The sequence below is a fragment of the Sparus aurata genome, chromosome 3, assembly GCF_900880675.1.
Source record: "Sparus aurata chromosome 3, fSpaAur1.1, whole genome shotgun sequence".
NCBI classification, from domain to species: domain Eukaryota; kingdom Metazoa; phylum Chordata; class Actinopteri; order Spariformes; family Sparidae; genus Sparus; species Sparus aurata.
The window spans coordinates 6,225,131-6,245,625 of NC_044189.1; the positions used below are offsets into that span (position 1 = coordinate 6,225,131).

General features: G+C 45.1%; 1 protein-coding gene across 2 annotated transcripts in view; it reads left to right on the forward strand.

Annotated features, from left to right (window-relative positions):
- Nucleotides 1–20,495, forward strand: part of pvrl2l (PVR cell adhesion molecule related 2 like) — a 322,935-nt gene that overhangs the window by 188,632 nt on the left and 113,808 nt on the right. Inside the window, exon 7 of one of the 2 annotated variants that reach the window (XM_030411868.1) lies at nucleotides 1,899–5,835. The exons of the other annotated variant lie outside the window; for it this stretch is intronic. Coding sequence (XP_030267728.1) covers nucleotides 1,899–2,530 — 632 coding nt within the window. The 3' untranslated portion in view covers nucleotides 2,531–5,835. Of the gene's footprint in view, nucleotides 1–1,898; nucleotides 5,836–20,495 lie in introns of those variants that run through there. 2 annotated transcript variants of the gene reach the window in all.

A 20,495-nucleotide genomic window follows, 5' to 3' on the forward strand; every position in this document is an offset into this window, starting at 1 on the left:
CCAGTGGGTAAGTTTGCAGAGAGGGAAAACTAGGACAGGCAAAGTTGGATTCATCATCCTTAATGCCTTCTGTCACTTCAATTGGATATCACCAGACACTGTCCCCTAATTTAGACATCATATCCTGTCCCAGGAGTCCCGCCTCATTTGCCCAACCCGTCTGTCTCACCCTGGCATAACCCTCCTGCATCCCCCTGTGAGACCAGAGCAAAAGACTGTTTGAAATCTGACGGAGACCTCTCCTCTTTACTCATCTGCTCTCCTCTCTCAACCGAAAGCCTCCTCCTAGTTTTCTCCCCTCTCGCTCGATTCCTCTCCTGTTTCATGTCCTGTCTTTTTTTCCTCCTACACCCTCAGAATGAACAATTTGTCTGAATCACAGGCTCTCAGTCCAGGCCCACTTATAGTGACATCCCCCACTGGTTTTGTCAGCATAACTCATATTCGCCAGCACCATACAGATCATTATTTGATGTCCAATGTGATTTCATTGAAAGAATGAAAAATGTCATTCCCTCACTAGTGCTGCCCTGGCACGTAACCCCACACAGTGCTCATTTCAGCCAAGCGCAGATTGTTTGATTGGCATTCACCGCTGTGTTTGCCAGGAGTGCTGGCAGAGCACTGCTGTTATTTGCATAAAACAGGAAGAGGTTCAGATTTCCCTGCTGCTCTGCGTTCTACTGCCCTCGCTGCACCGCAAAGAGAAATCAGCACGCAATCCACTGGAAAAAAAAAAAACATTAGCTGGCCTTGTGCTGTACTGCACTATAGGCTCAACGCTCTCCACGCCTGGTTTGACACTTTCTTTTCTTCTCTTTTTAGCCCAGCATGAATCCACTCGTACAAATCCGACACTATCTGTGCCAGCCCTCTTTTCTCTCTCGTATTCCTGTGGAGAATCCTCTTAAAACTGTCCTGGCAAGAGTCTTGCACCGCAGTGTGAACCTTTTACCTTTTGTGAGCTTGCGATCAGTGAGATCTGGACTTGGTCCTGGGTTGACAGCGGGCGACCACTCTGCCCTGCGGTTTGAGTAGCTGACCGATAAGAGAGGCGTAGGGAGGAAGCAGTGGAAGCAGATGTTGGCGGGGGGGGGTGAGGATGAAGAGAGGGGAAGAAGAGTGGGTACAATTAGGTGGCTGGGAAAGAAAGGGAGGGTAACACTGGGAGGGCTCGAGGGATGTCGTACATCGCAGCACTATCCAGGCGCGACTGTGTGCTCATTTCCACTGAACCTCTTTAAATAACCCCTCTGCCTGTCTGTCCTGAGTGTCTGTCTCTATCTGTCTGTCTGTCTGTGCGGCTCTCCTGGGTCGGTACCTCTAACCCATGGCAAAGAGAGCAAGAGGCACAAAACAAACTGCTTTTTGCTGATGCTGTAAACCCATCTCTCATTTTTGTTTCAATCTTCGACTGAAACAAGAGTGGCGAGGCAAACTTGGCTCACACCAACATCAAGTATAGAACAATGGACCGTTACAGTAGTAAAGGCTTTTTCCCCAGCTGGCAAAGGGGGGCGGGGCGACAAAAACTCAAGTGCCAGCAGCTGGACAGACATGTGTATAGAGCAAAATGTCTGCAAAATGCAGCGCAATGAGCAGCTGGGAGAGAGTGAATGAGTCCCATTCAGCCTGATCCCAGCAATGACTGACTGCACCCTCACCAAGGGATTACACTGAGAAGAACATTACTACACACTTGTAAGAGGATTTTTACACATGTAGAAGAAGACACTACTACTATCACTACAGCACACTTACAATACGAGAAGAACTGTGAATTCCTCCTCCCAAACTGAGCAAGACTTCCTTAAAAACAGCCATCAATTCCTGCCCTTTTTTTCTTTTCCTCTACCCATTTTCCATCCCTCCTACCAACCCCTCCATCCCCTCTGCAGAAGCCTTGGAGGACCCGTCGAGTGCCGGCGTTGTGGCGGGCGCCGTGATTGGCTCCCTCTTGGCCCTACTATTGGTTGTCGCGCTCGTTGCCGTTCTCCTGACCCGGAGTCGCCGGCAGCAGAGGCGTGGCTTCCCCAGCAGTGGGGACTCCATAGCGACTGGCAGCGGTGGCAGCAATGGTGGCGACTATGGCAATAAAGCCCGCCTGCTCTTCAGCGGGACCGGCAACAACAGCAGTAAGAACGGGACGGGTGCGAATAACAACGGGCCAATCTACACATACCGCGAGGGCTGCGACGCCACAGGGACTCTCACGGAAAAGGCCAACGACTTCCACCATCATCTGCACCACGGCACGATTGGCAACCCCCCGTCCGCCCACGACATCCTCCTCAGTGGCGAGATGGACGAAGCCGAGAGAAGGAAGTTTGAGCTGGACGACAGCATGGAGGATGAAGAAGAGCGATACGATAGGTTCGGAGGCGTCGGGGGAGGCGGGAACATGCTACCCCCAGCCTATCATGTCCGCAGAGGCCACGGCGGTGAGGAAGAGATGGATGTGTACCTGGACGACGACATGGAGTCTCAGAGAGATGGTTCTGTTATTTCCCGGACTGCCATTTATGTCTGAGTGCAGAAAGAGAGAGAGGAAAGGAAAGGAAAGGTGAGGGCTGAATTTAAAGGAGACGTGGTGGAGGAAGAGGGGAGCGCAGCCCCCTTCGCCACCAAATAGATCAACATCGCTTCCATCAGCTAAAGACCTTCCTGCTTAACATTCAACCTGATTAAAGAGATGCCATCAATTATATCCTCTCTGCTTGACACTGACTGTATGATTTTATATGAAAAAAAGAGGATTAGAAGAAAAAAAAAGGAACCAGAAAGTTGAAAAGAAGTCGTGAAGCTGATGAAGAGAAACTTGTGATGGCAGTAGTGCACCGTGGCTGAATATGTGACTGTGTTTAACTGTTTCCTGCAGACAGATTCTCATTCAGTGTCAGCCATATATAACAAAATGAAAAAAAAAAAAAAGAAATACTGCAAAAAGCAAACAAAAACCACGGCGACTCTGATGCGATGCCGCTTCATTGCTACGCTCTTGTTTCTTCAGCTTTCGCAAGTGTGTGATTGTGTCGAGTGACAACATTGTTTGTATTTTATACCTGAAGACATCGTTCACAAAGCCGGGAGCGCTATGACCACTACTCCAAAATCAACAGTATTTAAAAAAAAAGAAGAAAAATCGCCTTCCTCTTTCAAAATAGATAGGAAAAAACACCTTCATGAACTCGCTGAACTCGACATCAGACTGTCCAAACGGCTTCTGTGGATGTTGCGACTGACGCCAGCTCTCCTGACATGCCTGGGTCTCGTTTTAAAAAAACTTGAAACGCCAAATTGGCGACCAAGATGGGATTTGTGTTCATCCCAGTGGCGACCCACCCCATGACACCACCTGGTTTCCTAACAGGTGCTGCCGAGGCGAGGGTGCCACCAAACTGAGTAACATAACAGACTGAACAATGTGTGCTAATGTGCGGCTGGCTGTGGTGTTAATGATGTGCATCATCTGTATATTGGGCGTCGTCTCACTATAGCACAGTTGTTGTTATTGTTGTCGTCGTAGATGTTGTTGCTCTTGTTGTTCTTACTGTTGTGTAATGGTGTTGATCTCGCTATGGAAAAAGACGCACCGGGAGCCTTGGGGGTTTCACACAGTACCACATTGGGTCGGTAATGACTCATTTAATGGGTAAAAAAAGATGTGCTTTTCTTTATTTCCCGCTCTATTTTCTTCTTTAAGTCTCTTCTCACTTTCTCCGGCTGCTCTTTCCTTGTTCCCTCTCTTCTCTGTGTCTCTTCTCTCTTTCTGTTCCACATGCATCCTGCACCATTTGTATGTTTCCCTGTGCCACACACACATTTCATCTCTTTCTCTCTCTCTCTCTCTCTGATTCTGCCCTTTCTTTATTTACATAATGGGCGGCTTAGACGAGTGCCGCAATGACTGTGTGCAGGGAGAACGGGGATAACTCGTATTTATGTTCCTATCTGGGTCGCGTTCAACAAGGCAAAATATTCACTGGCTTTTGTTGGAGGCTGCGATATTTCATGTATTCATTTTCCATGTCTCGCAGAATGTTCTTAGGCTATGTACCGGATTAGTCTTGCTCAGATTCTTTGTTCTGAATGGACAGAGAGACACGGCCTAAGAGACATTTAAAGAGAGGATGTGAGAGCAGCTAAATGAAATTCACCAAACTCCCAGGCCTTTGTTTTCTTTTACGCTGCAGAACTATAGTTTCTCTCGAAATAACGTCTTAAATGAGTTTGATGAGCGTGCAAATCTGCGTTTGAAAAAGTCACAATTTCAGATTTGGATGATTTGAGGACTAAATCAATGTACAGTCCTTTTGAGAGTGGATGTCTTTTCAACACATTTGCTAACGCACATTAAGCTCTTATGTTTCTGCAACACATCTGCCTTATTGAGTCCCAGGTTTTTCCTACTCATCTTTTTTTTTCTTGTCAGACCACCAAATGGTCGATTTATTTAAATATATCACTTGTTTCTTTCTGTTAAGATGGTTGTGAGGTGACGCAGAGAAGCTGCAGCGACGGAAAAATCTCTGCAGCACAGGTAAACGTCCTTGGAGATTTATAGAGAGCCTGGAAATGGGAATGAAGGCCACAGTTTAAGAAAAATATAATAAAGATGGACAAACTAGACTGGTGCCACATGCTTTAGCAGCTGAACTGAGCTTCACTATGCTCACATCACGACCACACTTTCTTACTGTAGTGTTGGATCGGGGGATCAGTTTTAGTCAGCTCCACTACATTTAGATTTTGTGGGTTTTCTTAATGCAACACAAGTGATATTTATGATAAAGGATCTGAAAGGGAATCTCTGAGACATTATCATCACTGGAGAGGTCGGTGCATTTAGACTGGTTTACTGAAAATGATCTCTGTCCCATTTCATTTACTCACGTCTCATATTAGAGTATATTGTGATAAAATATAAGATTTTATTACCCAGAATACATTAGTAAAGTTGTAGTCTGTGGGTCTTACTAGAAAGCACAGACCTATCCATGAATTAAAAGCCTTCAAATCTGAAATTCTGAACCTCGGCTGGTTGATATTTGTTGTGTTGAGGACGCCAGATTCAGCTCCGCCCCCCTCTGAGAGCGAGCCCCTCGTCGTCCGCTTGTTGTTGAGCATTATTCACTGTGCAATCTGTTCTTCTGTACAATGAGACGGTTTATATCTGCTGTGTGACAATACATCTCCGTGGAGACATTTCATAACATCTCGCAGTGTGTTTGGACAGGTTGCCAATTAAAGTGCAAGTGAACGAGAAACGAGCCATACTGTAACTTCTGTTGCCACACGTGTCACATGTAGTCAGTCTGGTTTTATCGTATCACTGCAGTACTGTTTGGATTTAAAAGTGTGTTTTCTCAGCGGGGTGCGCACACGCTCCAAGACGCAGATGTTTTAAAATTCTGGAGGACAAAAAAAAAAAATAATTACCTGAATCAGCGTTTAGTTGAAAGATATGAGGCGCCATGTGGACGCTTTATAATGAACTACAATAATATTTTCCTGCATCTCCCAATTAAAAACATGTCTTCTTATCTTATTAAAACAGATGTTAGTGATGATTTTCCTCCTAATAATAAAATCCCTGACTTTTCAGAGGCGCTCAGCTTCATCTCACTCCAGCACACTTAGCCTCTATTTGGCCATCGAATGCCTCAGCACATCTTTTCTCCGGGGGCTTCTCGCAGCTCCATAATTCGAAACAGTCGACTGTGATCACAACTTTGGTGCCTAATTAGTCCCAGAGTCTTGCAGCGTGCGCGCACCCTCGGTGAGAAGAAACTCATCATCAGTCATAACTTTTGTTTTTGCACAACCCATTTTCAATAAAAAAAAAATAATAAAAAAAACCTTTCTGTAAAAAAAAATTCTCTGTGGGGAAGCTGGTAATTAATTAAGCCCGAGCCATGTTATCAGTCTATAAATACCACACCTCTTTCTTTCCTCAGCACATTTCACAGCGCAGCGCAGAACGCTGCACCTGCTCGGGGATATTTAGCCTCCTCAACAGATCTGCTACAGGACACGATTCAAGTTTTGCAAACACACTGAGAAAAAGGATCCTGTTTGTCACAGCGGCCTACCTCAAAGTTCAAACACTTTAACGCAATCGCACCTGGAAGCCGACCATTACAGAAACAACTGGGTTGCAGAATTGAATGTGGTATTACATCTAAACCCGGTGATGACATGTTATCTGCGTCTGTTTTATTCAGATACAAGCTTCATGAATACCATCCAGAGAGCCTCTCGCTTATCTGCAGCTACTCGGAAATATATATATATGAAGCTGATTTATGTATGTGTGAAGCCTTTGAGCTTTAGGAATGCAGTCTCATGCTGAGGATGCGTTTATTCGTTCTCCTCATGACGGCGTGAACACCGCTTGATGTGATGCCTCCGAAGGCGGCCGAGTGGAGAAAGCTCCTATCAACATGCAGACCATCCTACTCTTTATTTTCCTCTCCCGGTTTTCCTCCCCGGGGTCACACTTCTCCCGCATTTCTCCCGATTAATGATCAACTTTTTCTTTTTTTTTTTTTTACCATTTTAGTCATCATAACCTGTTTCCTGCACTGGCAGTGTGTCGTCTGCTGTGTTGTCGGGCCTCGCCCTCCTCGTTGAGTGTGAGTCGGCCAGAGAAAATGGAGATGAGAAAGAGTATTTTCGATTTCAGAAGCCCTGGAGAGAAGAATTCCCATTTCTAACATCAACTCGTAAAGGAAAAAAAAGGAGGGGGGGGGGGGGCTGTAAAATATGCCACATTTATTTTTCTGTCAATCACCTGGGGGGGAGGGGCGGGTGGTCGCACCGCATCAATTCCCGGTGAGAGGCTGATGAACGCAGGGCAGTGCTGTGTGTGTGTGCACAGACTCTAAAGGGCAGGGGCTGAAAAAAAAAATGAATAAATGACTAAAAGTGGTAAATATTACCTTATGCAGCATATTCACACAAGGCGAATTATTCTGAGATGTGTGAGAATTCAAAGAAAGTCTTGAATGTCACTAGAGGGCAGAGAAGAGTGGGACCCAGGATCCTCCCTGGCCTCGAGGTTGGCAGGTATGAAAGTCAAGATGAAGCTTTGGCTTGGTGGTAAAATCTGGGACGTCCAAAAAATATATGATACGGGTCACTGTTTATGTCTCAATATGTGAATTAGTTTCATGATGCCCATCCATGACGCGACTTCCCCTTGACCTGGTCCCAGACTGCTGCTGCTGCTTTGGACAGCTTGTTTAAACCCGGCAAAACGATTAACATGACTTTTGACTCGTGATGTACAGATTACGCTTTGCTTACCGTGACCCTGAGAGAGTCAGACCACCTCCCTACCACCAGACCCTTTTTAGGTTAATCATTTACGAGGGCACAGGGGGAAATGTTCATGTTATTTATCTAATGATTTCTCACTGTGTGAAAGTCTTTACGGCGCTTTTTCGTTGTCATTTACTGTCACGTTTCTCTCAGCCGCTCTATGCTTGTGGTTTTGTGTGTTGTTTTGTTTCGTTAAAATGCTAATTTTCCAATTTTACTAAGCTGTGGTGGCAATATTGAAACACTGATTCTTGATAATCGGTGAATTAAATTGTCACAAAACAAACAAACGAAACACAAATAACGTTATAAAAGCTGATAAAAGTCCGACATCAGACATGATGACTTGACTCGTTGGATTAGTCTGTATGTCATTGTTTAGAAGTGATGGAATGATTTTTACAAGCTTTTATAAAGTTATTTGTGTTCTTATTTGTTTTGTGACATTTAATTCACTGATTACCAATAATGAGTGTTTCCTCTTCGTTCCCCCGAGCGTGCTGGGCCGACATCACCACCGCAGCGTCATAAAATTGGGAAATTGAACACTTTAATCTTGATAACAACACAAAATAAAAAAAAAACAACACTTAAAACCCCCGACTAATAAGTATAAGTGTTATAGTGCATAGAAGTAGCCTATTAATCAAATAACCAATTATGCTGTAACCACTTACAGCACTAGAGCCAAAATAAGAGCAGCGGGGGCAAAATACCAAAAGTAATCTCGGGCCACCACATCGATGGAACAGTAGCCACGTTCACACTGCTATTTGGTTGCGGGGATCCTGATTCCCCGCCGCCGCCTCTGTGTGAATCTCTCGGAGGCGGCGAGGGGGGAAATTTTGCTCCAGCGCTGATCTGCCTCTGGAGGTAGTATCAGGGGCGCATTATTGTGAATCGAACCAGTGGGAACAGATCAGCCGGCTGTGTGTATCGAGGGCGTGTCGATCTGACAGTCTGATAACAACACAGGTCCTTCACTCAACTTAATCAAGAGAAATGTCCCACAAAGCAACCTTACAGAACCAAACCAAGGTAACGTATTTATTGTAACTGTCTTTGGCAACTTATATGAGGGAAAAAATACCTCAGATATATGTTAAGAAACGTCCGTCTTCCTGTCTGTCCTCCTGTCTGTCCTCCTGTCTGCCCTCCTGCCTGTCCTCCTGTCTGTCCTCCTGTCTGTCCACCTGTCTGTCCACCTGTCTGTCCTCCTGTCTGTCCTCCTGTCCATCCTCCTGTCTGCCCTCCTGTGTGTCCTCCTGTCTGTCCTCCTGTCCGTCCTCCTGTCTGTCCTCCTGTCTGCCCTTCTGTCTGTCCCCCTGTCTGTCCTCCTGTCTTTCCACCTGTCCGTCCTTCCGACTCCTCATCACATTTCTGCCCGAAAAACAGCGTCTGTCACCGGCAAAAAACTTTAACTCACTGAGTGTTTGTGGTGAAAAAATAATCATGGCGACAGTCAGCCCTCTTGACCGAGACTTCAGTGAACTTTCCCCCAGAAAACAGCCTCTTTCCCCAAGGTTGACAGAGTCAGACAGCATCCTGTTCACTGATGCCGATTATGTAATTATGTAATTGAGCGGGAAAATCGTAGCTTTGTCACTTTCCAGGATGTTTGGTGGATCAGGATTTCAATCACTGCACATTATCACTGCATCCATATGATTATAAACTGTCCGCAGGTTTAGATTGACAGGAGGACACCTGGGAAACACCTTGAAAACACACTGACGTCATCATCATGATGTCACCGTCACGCCTCTTTAGGAGCCGCAGTGCCAGCTTTCTTTGTGAATTACACAGCGGTTCGTCTTGAAGGCGGAGATGCTTCGCTCTGTGTGAATCACCATCGATGGAGAACTGGTGAACCACCGCTACGGAGATAATGTGTCTTCTCTGTGTGAAAGGGGCTAATGACTATAACACAGGTTCATCTGATCTGAGACCTGGGACTTTCTTGGCTTGTGTAATGATTCAACTTGACTTGGCCAAGAAAAAAACATATTTGGGACTTGTTTGAGAACAAACAACTGGAACAGCTGATAATATCACATTTGTAAGCCGGATGCATGTTGGGGTTGGTCGGGTTTGGTGCCTCGTCTTCAAACGGCTCAAATATCCTGTAATCAGGAGAAAAGTGCCGTCACGCCATAACACAATTTGTGATTATTAAAGTCATTAACACGATTTAACAAGATGCAAATCAGGACAGTGTGAAACGTATCTAACGGTTCAGTTTGTAAAGGCTTTAATAGGAGCCGGGAAACTTTTGCATTCACGATAAAGATTCTTGATGTTTTTTTATCAGCTGAGTTTATGAGCGGAGTTAAAAAGAGACCACAGAGGAAACGATCTGCGTCTGTATGTCGAAGATCTTCACACGAAGGCTAGAAAGCAACCTTGAAACAAATTAAATGAATGAATTCAAATGGTGCTTAACAAGATCATTTATCTTTTGATGATAAAGGAAAAGAGATTTATTCATTCTTAAACGAGATAAGACTCTGTTGGATTGCTCTTTTTTGTAGTGATTAAAGCCGACTGTCCCAGCAGCCCGACCGCCGAGTTGAAAACGAGGTCACGCTCGTTACAAGCCGCCTCTCTCTGCTCTTTTTAGCCCGCCGCCACACCTCGCGTGGCCTGTGTTGTGGGTAGCTTGCAGTCCTGAACGCGACCCCTGTAAAGTCCTGTCCTTGCCGCCGTGACTGTGGCGCCCATGCTAAGCAGAGGAGGCTGTAACAGGTCACTCGGCTCCGTCAGAGGGGATTGAGAGTGAAACGGGGAGGATGGAGGACGAGGAGGGGGGTGAAGCTCGGCGCTCCATTTGGGGAATACCAAATAGGCCGGGAGAGAAAGGGAGACTTTTTCTTCTCAGATCAGACAAGTTCAGAGTCAAAAAAAGAAAAGAAAAAAAAGAAGAAGAAGAGAGGCAGAACATAAACTGAAACCTCGGCCCCTGCCGAGAGCATGAGAAGACATCGCCAGGTTTTTCTTTTTTCTGTAAACCACCTGAGACTGAGAAACGTTTGAAACACTGTCAATTATTCACCATCCAGCCCGGAGTTAGAGATGGGCAGATTTGTTACTTGTGGAGCCCAATTGGAAGGCTGCGGCATAAAGACGACAGAGAGTGTGTGCGAAAGGAATAAGGAATTGGCAAGGTGGGATTTACAGCGCCGACAATGAGAGCTGAAGGTGCCGAGGGAAGCCTCAGAGGAGTATTTTCAAGTGCGATGCCACCCCAGCGCTTCCGCGATTGGCTGCTTCTGCCCAGCGACAGCTGACAGTCCCTCTCAACCCGGCCAATTAGTGGAGAAAAAAAAAAGGCTGTCCTGTTTAGCTATCCTCAGCCTGGACTTTCAGGAACAGATCTTTTTAATTGTAAAGAAACGCTCAGCAGCACTCCAGGGACCCCAGAGCAGGGGCGGAATTGTACATATCCTCCTTTTTTTTTTTTTTTTTGCATATTCCTTCTCTCCTCGCTTCAGCTTTAGCACCCAGGACAAGCTGTTCTCTCCATGTTTAATTCAGCAGAAGGCATGAAAGTGTTCTGCATTATCTCTCTGCCTCGCTCTGAAGGAGAAGGAAGACGATGAGATGGCAGGAGAGGGGGACGGGGATGAAGAGGAACAGAGTGAGGAGAGGAGAGGAAGAAGAGGCCTATTAGTTATTGAGCTCCGCTTTTGTTGTTAATCCAGTTAAAGCCGAGCCTCTGCCAGGCCAGCTGAGACTCCAGCAGATGTGGATGAAGTTTCCTCCTCCCAGCGCTGGTTAGAAGAGGCCTCATCGCGTCTTTGCAACCAATTACTTAATGCAGCGCCGTCCTGCTTTCCTTCTTCTCAGGATTCCCTCCTCTTCCTCTTCTGTGCTGCTCTTGCAGTGTTCTGCTCTATACTTAGCGACACATTCGTCATGGATGTTTTGTTTTTTTTTTCTTTTGTCCCGGTCCAGGTTATTTCAGGTTTTGGTCGCGCATGTTCACATGAATGTCCTTTTCAAATGTCTTGTTTTTCCCCTCGGAGTGTGGAGGTTGAACATTTTTAAGATTCATTCTTCTCCCATCTTTTCTCTGATGTTTGCAGCTTGAGATGCCATGTTCAACACAAGTTGTTGGTAGACACAGTTCGACGATGATGCAAATGATTGGATTCTAATATTATAAGCGCCTCAAATTTTGAAATGGGGGTGGTACATTTGCTGTTCAGAGTGGCAGGAGCATTGTTTCCAGACATTTTTCTATCTCCAGCTATCTCTCCACGGTGGCACGTCGGTGAGTCATGTCCTCTGCAGTCAGTCTTTCATCCTCTGGTGGTTTATTGGTAGGATATTTATTCTGAATATTAAATATTAGCTCCGCACCAATCCGTAACCCTATTGCGTTGTTCATGTTCCTCCTGCGTGGAGACACGAGGATTTTATTTTGCTATAAGCGGCGATTTAAACGTTTATTTGAATCGACACCTTGTAGAAACACTCTCTTGCAGGTGGGAGTCGCTGCTGTGGTTCACAGCTGCAGAGGAGAAGAGCAGCTGAAACAAAGCTGTGAACAAACCTTTACATATTATCACCTTTCCAGCAGGTGACACAGAGCAGCTGTACTTTTATATATAGAGCAGATGAAGAATAAAATTAAAGGGGAGTTGTTCTTCGGTGTGTGTTGGTTCGTAAATTATTCAAACTTCCCAAGACTTTTGGATTCTGTCCAGCGGATCTCCTGTAATGTAATCCTCCGGGGCAGCTACGACTGTCAAAAAGTTACTTCCACTAAAAGAGTTTGTTTCTGACTTTCTGAGAGTCTGACAACATTGCCAAAACATACAATACACCAGAGAAAAGACCTTTATGTTGAGTCATAAGATCTGTTTTCTAACCGGAAGCATCGTGTTCATATCTTGCTCTGAAAGTTTGTTTTTTGCCTCATCTAGATTGTCAAAAAATCAGTTAAATGTTCAGCCAAACTTTTGCTGAAAATTCCTCTTTCACAGTCATGTGGAGTCATGTTTCTGGCCAACATTCAATCTTCTTTTAGCTTCGGTTTGGTCTCCACCAGCTCCCCGTGGGAAACCCTTAGCTGTAGCTAAACGTTTCACATCGCTCACCACTAATTTCTAACTTTGTCTGCTGTTTGATGGCAGCCAGTCAATTTGTACCAAAACAAGAGCTGAAAGAGGCTAAAAAAACCCCAATTTGTATGGTTGAGGAGAACTGAAGAGTCTCTTGATATTATTAATATTACATGAACTTAAGCTTCGTTATCTTTATTTTGTATGACTACTTACAAGTACTGGTTGTTTCCTTCAAGCGTTAAATTATAGAGCAGGTTGAATTCGACTGCCAGAGAGTTTTTTTTCCGCACTTGTTTGTCCGTCTTTTCTCTGGTTGTCTCTGTGTTTGCCTTCCCTGTCTGTGAGTTACTAATTAAAATGAAAAGGAGGAAAAAAAGAAATTCAGCCACTCTCACAAAAAAAAAATGTAATTCCTCTCGGCGTCCACTGTCAGAGGAACCTTGATTATTTTTGTGTTTTTTCGGTGTCCTTGTCACAACCTTCCTGTATTTTGTGGCCTTGCTGTTTGTGGCTCTTCGGTCTGGGTGGTGCTCAGCGGTTCTCTCTTCTCTTGGGGTGCAGACTCGTCCTACAATCAGTCGTTTTAGTCTAAAAGATGGAATTTTAACTCGTTTTGGAACCCTGCAGCGTTTCTGTAATGGAATGGACAAAAGTGGCCTGTGTGTCTGTTGTTGCTGACCCTTTGAAATCCAGTGTCACAGAGAGCCGAGGCTGAGAATGAATGTGGCAGTGTATCAGATGATACGACTCTGGCAGCCAGAGATGCTAGACTTCATCTTTGATGGTGACCTTACCACTGATGTTCAAACGGAGAAACTTGTGTTGATCTTTTGTTCGTTTCCCCACTGAAGGCGTTTGTGTCGCTCATCTATCTGGTGAGAGACAGCCAGGCTTTTATTCACCTCCTGCCTCCGTGACCCCCGGTTCTCTTTCTTCTCCGTCTGAATCAAAAGTCTCTTTGACACTCCGACTGATTGTATGTGTTGCCAGCAGAACAAATTGCATCACCTCAGCTCTGGCACAACTTTACTGTTTTTAGAAGTAAATCAGCTCCTGGTCTCGTGTAAACATGAGTGTCAGCGACTGATTAATCCCAAAATATGAAACACTAACATCGACTACGACTTTGAGAAGCTCGGCCCAAAGACGCAACTGCACATTGGCACCGGCACAAGAGATAACTCTGAGTCTTGTGATATGATGTGATCAAACTTGGCACGTCCCGGCTGTGATCCTGAACATTTGTCTTGAAAATCAGGATCATCAGTTGAATGTTTTCTTCCTCTACGTTATTGAGTCTGTAGACCGTATTTGCATGGCGACCATTTTCCTCGGACATCACGCTCAATGTTAGAAGCTCAACTATACTGCTGTGCTACAGGCTGCACGTCTTATAAACCCAAGGAACCTGACAAATCATTTTCATTTCGACACTTCCCGGTTGATCAGCGACTAAAAATACGATGGACAGCGGAACATCTGGAGGGATATCGAGCCGCATCGAACTGCAGTTTGAGCCAGGAAGTGGTCGGCTGATACGACTTGATATACAACTAGACGTCCCGCAAGATTTTTACGCTATCCGTTGTATTTACAGTTGCCGGTCAACTGGAAAGTGGCGATTGATAACAGTTGTTCAGACTTTCTGTGTTCATACAACTTGCAACCTGGAGTCACAGCCGAACGTTTGTGTTTCCCACCCCGAGCGTGACATCAGAGGAAAATGGCTGCCGTGTGAATGTGGCGTATTTTTGAGAATATCCACATTTGCGAAGCCAGAACCTGCCAATATTTTTCATTCCTGCTTAATCAAATGACTTAAACACTTGATAGATTACTAGAATCTGTTGCCAAAGCTGTTAAAATGACTGATCATACAGTTTAAGACTGCTCTAATACCAGTAATGGGATAAGAAAAGTGAAATACAAATACACAATCCTTTTCACCTACTATGAATTTATCTGTTCACCTGTTGGAGATTGACCTGCAAGAGAATGACCCATGATGCAGCTTAATTCTTGACCACTTTCAAGGTTTGAGATTTTGGGGGATGCAGGACGAATTGGCCGCCATCCCAAAGCATCAGGGTGAGACTCAAAAATCACCTTTTCTTACAAAAAAAGTACATTTTGTTATATATAAATGTTATTCAATACAATATTGAAAGTAAGTGTACACAGAAAGTCAAAGCAGCAGGCTCAGTTTTGGCTGTTTTGTTCCATAATGAAGAACGAACCACACACATCAGAATGTCGTGTTTCGGGCAGCTGCTTTAAAAATGCATCAGAAGAAGTGAAATCAAAGTTAACCCACCTCTGCGTACGAAGCCCTCTGAGACAAATCTGTTAGCTACATCAATACGTGTTACTTGACCTGACAACCAGAGTGTTTTTTTTTCTTCTCCGGCCTTGAAAAAATCCTCATAAGTCTCAAAAGCTTTCTAGAAAGACCTTTTGGGTTGTTCCAGCTGTACAGATCGCCTCGATCTTTCAGAATAAAACATATCAACCCAATCGACTGAGGCACCTCGGCTCCGTGGACCTTCTCTTTTAATGAGGATCGACACCCAAACCTGGGGAAAACTTTGTTCGTTTCATGAAGCCGAGGTTCTGAAGTGATTCCACCAGTATTTGTTTACCAGAGCAAACACTCCCGCTGCCACCACGTCTGATTTAGAGTGAAAAACATCATGTTTCAGCGCGCAGAGTGACATGTCGAGTCCTCGGCGGTTATTAAAGCTGATGTCAAGCGTCAGAATTCTGACTTGTTTACTGAACGCTGAAAACATCAATACATTCTCTTTAATGGCTCCCATTCAGAATCGGCTCCGACAGCCGTCACAAAAGACGCATTATCTTCTCGCCGTGAGGCGCCCAGACGAAGATTCATGTCGGCATCCGTCAGGCATCCCGTCTCATTAATTCCAATTAATCTTGTTTTTTGCTTAAAGTAAGTGGAAAATTCGCTAACTAGTAAATTATTCTTTCTCAAAGCCAAATTACATTTGTAAGGATTTATCATCAATCGGCTTTGTGTGGGAAAACAAGATGGATGATTTGCTTTAGACGGCGCGTGACGGGAACTTTTAGATTCCTCCAACGCGATGAGCTGCACAGGAGCGGGCGAGGTTACCGTCCCCCAGCGGGCAGGACTTCTTTTCCTCTCTTCTCGCAATCAAAATCAGGCTTTGTGATTGAATACGCGATTACGACCCTTATAAAGGCAGATGTTTTATTTATAGTGCAAAGCCCCGCTGTGTTGGACAGCAGCCCGGCTTCCATCCTCGCTGCATCTTCTGAGAGTGGAACCAAAAAAAAGAAAAAAACGCAGGATGAGAAACAAAAAGCTCAGACTCTTAACAGCTTCGGTATCATGTCTGTCAAAGACTCCTCTTCTTCTGAGGAGCAGGGAAAATGTTCGGGGTTTGTTTGTATTGATCAGGGGTAAAAATCAAGAATTAATTCCCAAACTTGCGAACCCCGAGCGGCATCAGGGAATAGGCACGCCTCATTTGAAACCACGCACTCGACTGAAATTGACAACAAAAGAATCTAACAAACGCCCGGAGGCTTTGAAATCTTGTCAATAAATGGTGAGTCAGAGCTTTTCACTGTTCGGGCTCTTTTTATGTTATTTTTTAAGCTTGGTATGTGTGGGAGAGAAATACATGAAATTCTCTTTTCATTACCTCTGAACTACAGCACATTCAGCCTGTGAGAGTGGTATCATTTTGCCTGGCAAACACCTGAATTGCCTGCTGTTTAAAAAAAAAAGTTTCTGTGGAAATCGTGTCAAATGACATATGTCTGATTTTGGGAAGAAACTCCTAAAGTGCTACCTGACATTTATCTCTCGTAACCTCAGATAAGCCGGCGATCCGAATCCTCGCGCGGGTGTCAGATTTTGTCATCTTCCTGCTCGTGTTTCCTTGCTTCCTTATCAGAAGTCTGCATACCGCGGCGAGAAAACCTCCATCATCATCTGCCAGGTCAGCGCAGATGACCGGCAGATATTTGGTTTTCCGCCGTATTTTCCTTCCAGGGAAAAGTGAGACGGATGGAGGTTGTGTTGAGCTGCTAAATGAGCGGATCACAGTTTGACCAGGGAGGGAAAATATATATATGTGTGTGTGTGCTCAGCTTGTGTGGTGACATGGAGTTTTTTGGGGGGGGAGCTCATGGCTAAGACCATAAGCTGTGAGGCTTTCAGAGCTGTTGGGCCTTTAATGCAAAAGTCAACCCACTAACTCACTGATTCTGGAGCTCAGGGCAGTTTTTGGCGGGTAGTCCTCTTTGAGTTGCTCGGTGACAAATTGGCAGATCGGTCCGTCTGTGAACAAGAACTCATAATCCTGTTCGGAATTAAAGTTTTCTGGGGGGTTTTTTTCTCTTCCATCTCAGTCTCCTGGCACACTGAATCAAGATAATCAGGAAAGTTCTGTGATCCGACTCTGACAAACTGACATCAAAGCGGCGCCGGCGTCTGAGAGGCCTGATTGTTGCGTCACCTCGTGTCGTCTGTGTCCAGGAGTGTTGCATTTGAACACACCGCGAAGGCTGCAGCTGATGGCCAACGAGCTCATAACCCTCTGTGTCTGGATGATGAGATACCCCTCCGCACCACTGGGTGGCGGTAGTTTGTCTTCATTATTCAAAAAGGGAAACTGAAAGACTCAGGACTACGTATACACAAACTGTTGTAATAATAAAGCAGTATTCGAGGATGTATTTGATAAAACAGCTGCAGATGGCACTTGTTTCTTTTCTCATGCGCTGATTTGCTTCGCTCAGCAGCCAATCAGAGTGATTTATTCGATGGCTATGCCGCTGATTCAACATGCTGTGTCGTCCAAAAAGCCAGTCGACAACATTTTACATTTAGAGGAACCATGAAACTTACTTGCTTTCTTGCCGAGAGTAATAGGAGAGAAGGATGTGCTCATGTCTGTGCAGTAATACGGAGCTGCAGCAAGTAGCCGCTTAGCGTAGCTTAGCACATTGACTGAAAACACAGAGGGATGCAGCCAGGTTGGCTTCGTCCAGAGCAATTCTATAGCTAACTAAGTGCCACGTTATTTATCTCTCGTTACTCTGGTCAAAAACAACGTAAAAGAACAGTTGAAAGTTGCACGTTTAGGGCCCCGCGGTCCAGTTAGCAACAGCATCTCTTTGTATACGCAACATCTGGTTAGACTTTCAAAGTAAAGTTCAATATTATGACATATTATGACTTCTGGACTGTTCACTTTTGAATGTTGAAGCTGTGAGACGATCACAGTTTGGTCACAAACGAGACGCCGGCCCTGATCTTCAGAAGGAAAGTCCAGTGTGTGACCCGTCCAGCCGCCATTTATTGTACGGAGGTCATTTACAACTGTCATATCTAAGTCTGCGCAAGGAAACAAAACGTCAAACTATTCCTTTTCCTTCGATTTGTTACTCTGTCAAAACATTTTTTTTTTTCAAATGTTTTGTGATCGACTCTGAGCCTCACAAAGCAGCGGCTGTAAGTTGTCTTGTGCATGTGTGTGTGTGTGTGTTGGATTATTTACAGCATTTGTGTGTTTGTTTTGTGTTTGTGTGAGTGAGCTGTAAAAGTCAGAGGTGTTGGTCGGCGGCCAAGTTTAGGAGGAGAGGGAAAACTCCTGCGCTGTTCTCTCCTGCTGGATCTGAAACACTCTGACCCTCCGGTTTGCTTTTTACGTCTGTCAATGAGCATTACGATATCTGTGTGTGTGTGTGTGTGTGTGTGTGTGTTTCTGTGTGTGGGGGTTAGACAAGCCAGTAAGTGTGTGTTGTGTATTTCTTTACTTCGGGCCTGACAGCTGTGGAGATATAAATGCATGAGATATAAATGTAAGCACCAAATTATACACTGCTTTACTTTAGGGGACGAACCTGACAGCTGGATGGGTTTTATTGTAAGTGTGTGTGTGTGTGTGTGTGTGTGCGTGTGTGTCTGCAGATGTGTTTTCACTCATGTGCTCCTCTGTTAGCGACAACATTATGCAGCTCCAGTTATCCCGATTGCGTGCACAGATCCGTACGTACAGAGCGTCATGTTTGCATGTGTTTATCGCCCTCCACTGATTTAATGAACAGTGACTCCGTGACAACACACAGGGGTCTGGAGACGGGAGAGGAAAAGCCGCGAACGCACACTAATTCACACACTTTAACTCGCAGAAATATGACTGTCACGGCGGGAGACGCATTACAGCTCATCTCCGCGTTTTCTCGCTGGCTGTTATCTGTCAAAGTTGATCTCCCCGGAGACGCAGTTAAAGATCAGAATAGTGTTGTTATCTTTTCAGGATTTTTTACATTCCATTCGGATCCTTCATAATTTTTTTTTTTTTCCCCGCCCGTGGCCAAAGAAGAAGAGGACTGTCTAATCTCTCGTCTTCCTTCCAGGCGTGTTATCTGTGAAATTTGAAGGCTCTGTAGAACAAGATGATCTTAACTGCGGGAGTTACTGATCAATACCGATGAAGCTGCACTTTCTTTTTCCTTCATGCTTTTCACAGCCCAGCACCTGACACGAAATCATTATTTTTAGAAGCGTGCACCTTCTCAGCCGCTCAGCGTCGGAGGATCGCGTTTCCAAATCGGCGCCGCTGCGTTCGTACCGAAGCAACCGCAGAAAATAGAGGGGATTGTAAGGTTTAATTTCGCAGCGTGGTACGTCGCCTTTTTCCTTTTTCTTTTTTGAAATGTTCACGTCCCCCGTAAAGCCAGGTGACGAGGGCGAGTGACGGAGTGGAGTGAAAGTGGAGGGGAAGGAAACAGGATGTAGTTGTTAAAGCTGAAAATGGCTTATTTACAAGAAAAAAGACAGCTGAGTCATTCCACAGCCGCCCGGCCCACCGGCACCAGCAGCACTTTGTATCACCGGGCCTACGTGGCGAGCAGGATCAGGTGTGGACCTCCACAAGGACGAGAGGGGGGAGAAGGAGGGCGACACCTGAACACAAAACACTACCACAACAAAAGGGCTGTGACATAAATGCAAAATGCGTTTTTATTATCCATGTTCCATAGACAAATGGATTGAATAAAATAAATCAACAACACAAATGACAGTTTAAGACGTCTGCATGTCTGGCACATCACTCAGGAGTGTACCGCCTTCCCACCACGACGCGTTCAGCGGCTCACTCGGGTTGTGTAATAAATGCTTTGTGTCTGGAAGCCTTTGTGAGGAAGGTTCACAAACGCACCACAAAGATGGACGATCGTTGAGTCTCAATCCAAAGACTACCAACAGGCACTGATGGGTTGGGATCAGTGTTGGGATGCTGGGAAGGCGTCGCGCAGCAGCCCGACACAAAGATCATCGATAATTGAAAATATTTGGGGGAGAATTTACAGATGTTCGTGTTCAAATGTTGGAATGAAGAAATCTAAAGTTATCAGAAGTCTAGATACCTGGAAAAACAGACAAAAGAAAGACTGTCGGTAAAAATAAGAGTCCGGACGGATGACGAGGTCTGTGGTTGAGTGCTTCTTTCAAGGTAGATGTCGCAGTCATCAGAAACCACTTTGCTTGAGAGCGCCCATAAAACCGAGGCTCTCCAAATAAACTCTGCCACTCGATGTCGTCCGAGAGAATATTGAGAGAAACGTGGAAGAGAAGGAGCGGTGCGACACGCAGCAGATTGCATTAGCTCGAAGTTCAACCGAGATCCCACTCAATATATTCTGTGGCCTCGAGAAGGATTTAGAGAATATATGATATTGTGTTTGTTTTTTTATTTATTTACAGGCCCTCGGACGAGGAAATAGACGGATCCACTTCTGCTTCTTGTCACCTGTTGTCCAGCTCTTAACCCTCGACGGCGCTCTGATGTCTCTAAAGACAGCTGACAAACAAACGCAGTCTTATTTTTTACCCGTTGAGTATTTGCTTGTTGTGTGATAAGGAATCTTTGTCAAATGTCAGCCGAGGAAAGCTGTTTCCTCTTTTATCTTGACCAGCGTGCAACACTGAGTTCGTCCAAATCTGACAGGCTGTTGTCAGCTTAATTTTCGCAGTCTGCGAGAAGTGCATGTCACACTTGAAGCGCGGGGTGATCACAGTGAATTTCAACCAATATCTTGAGT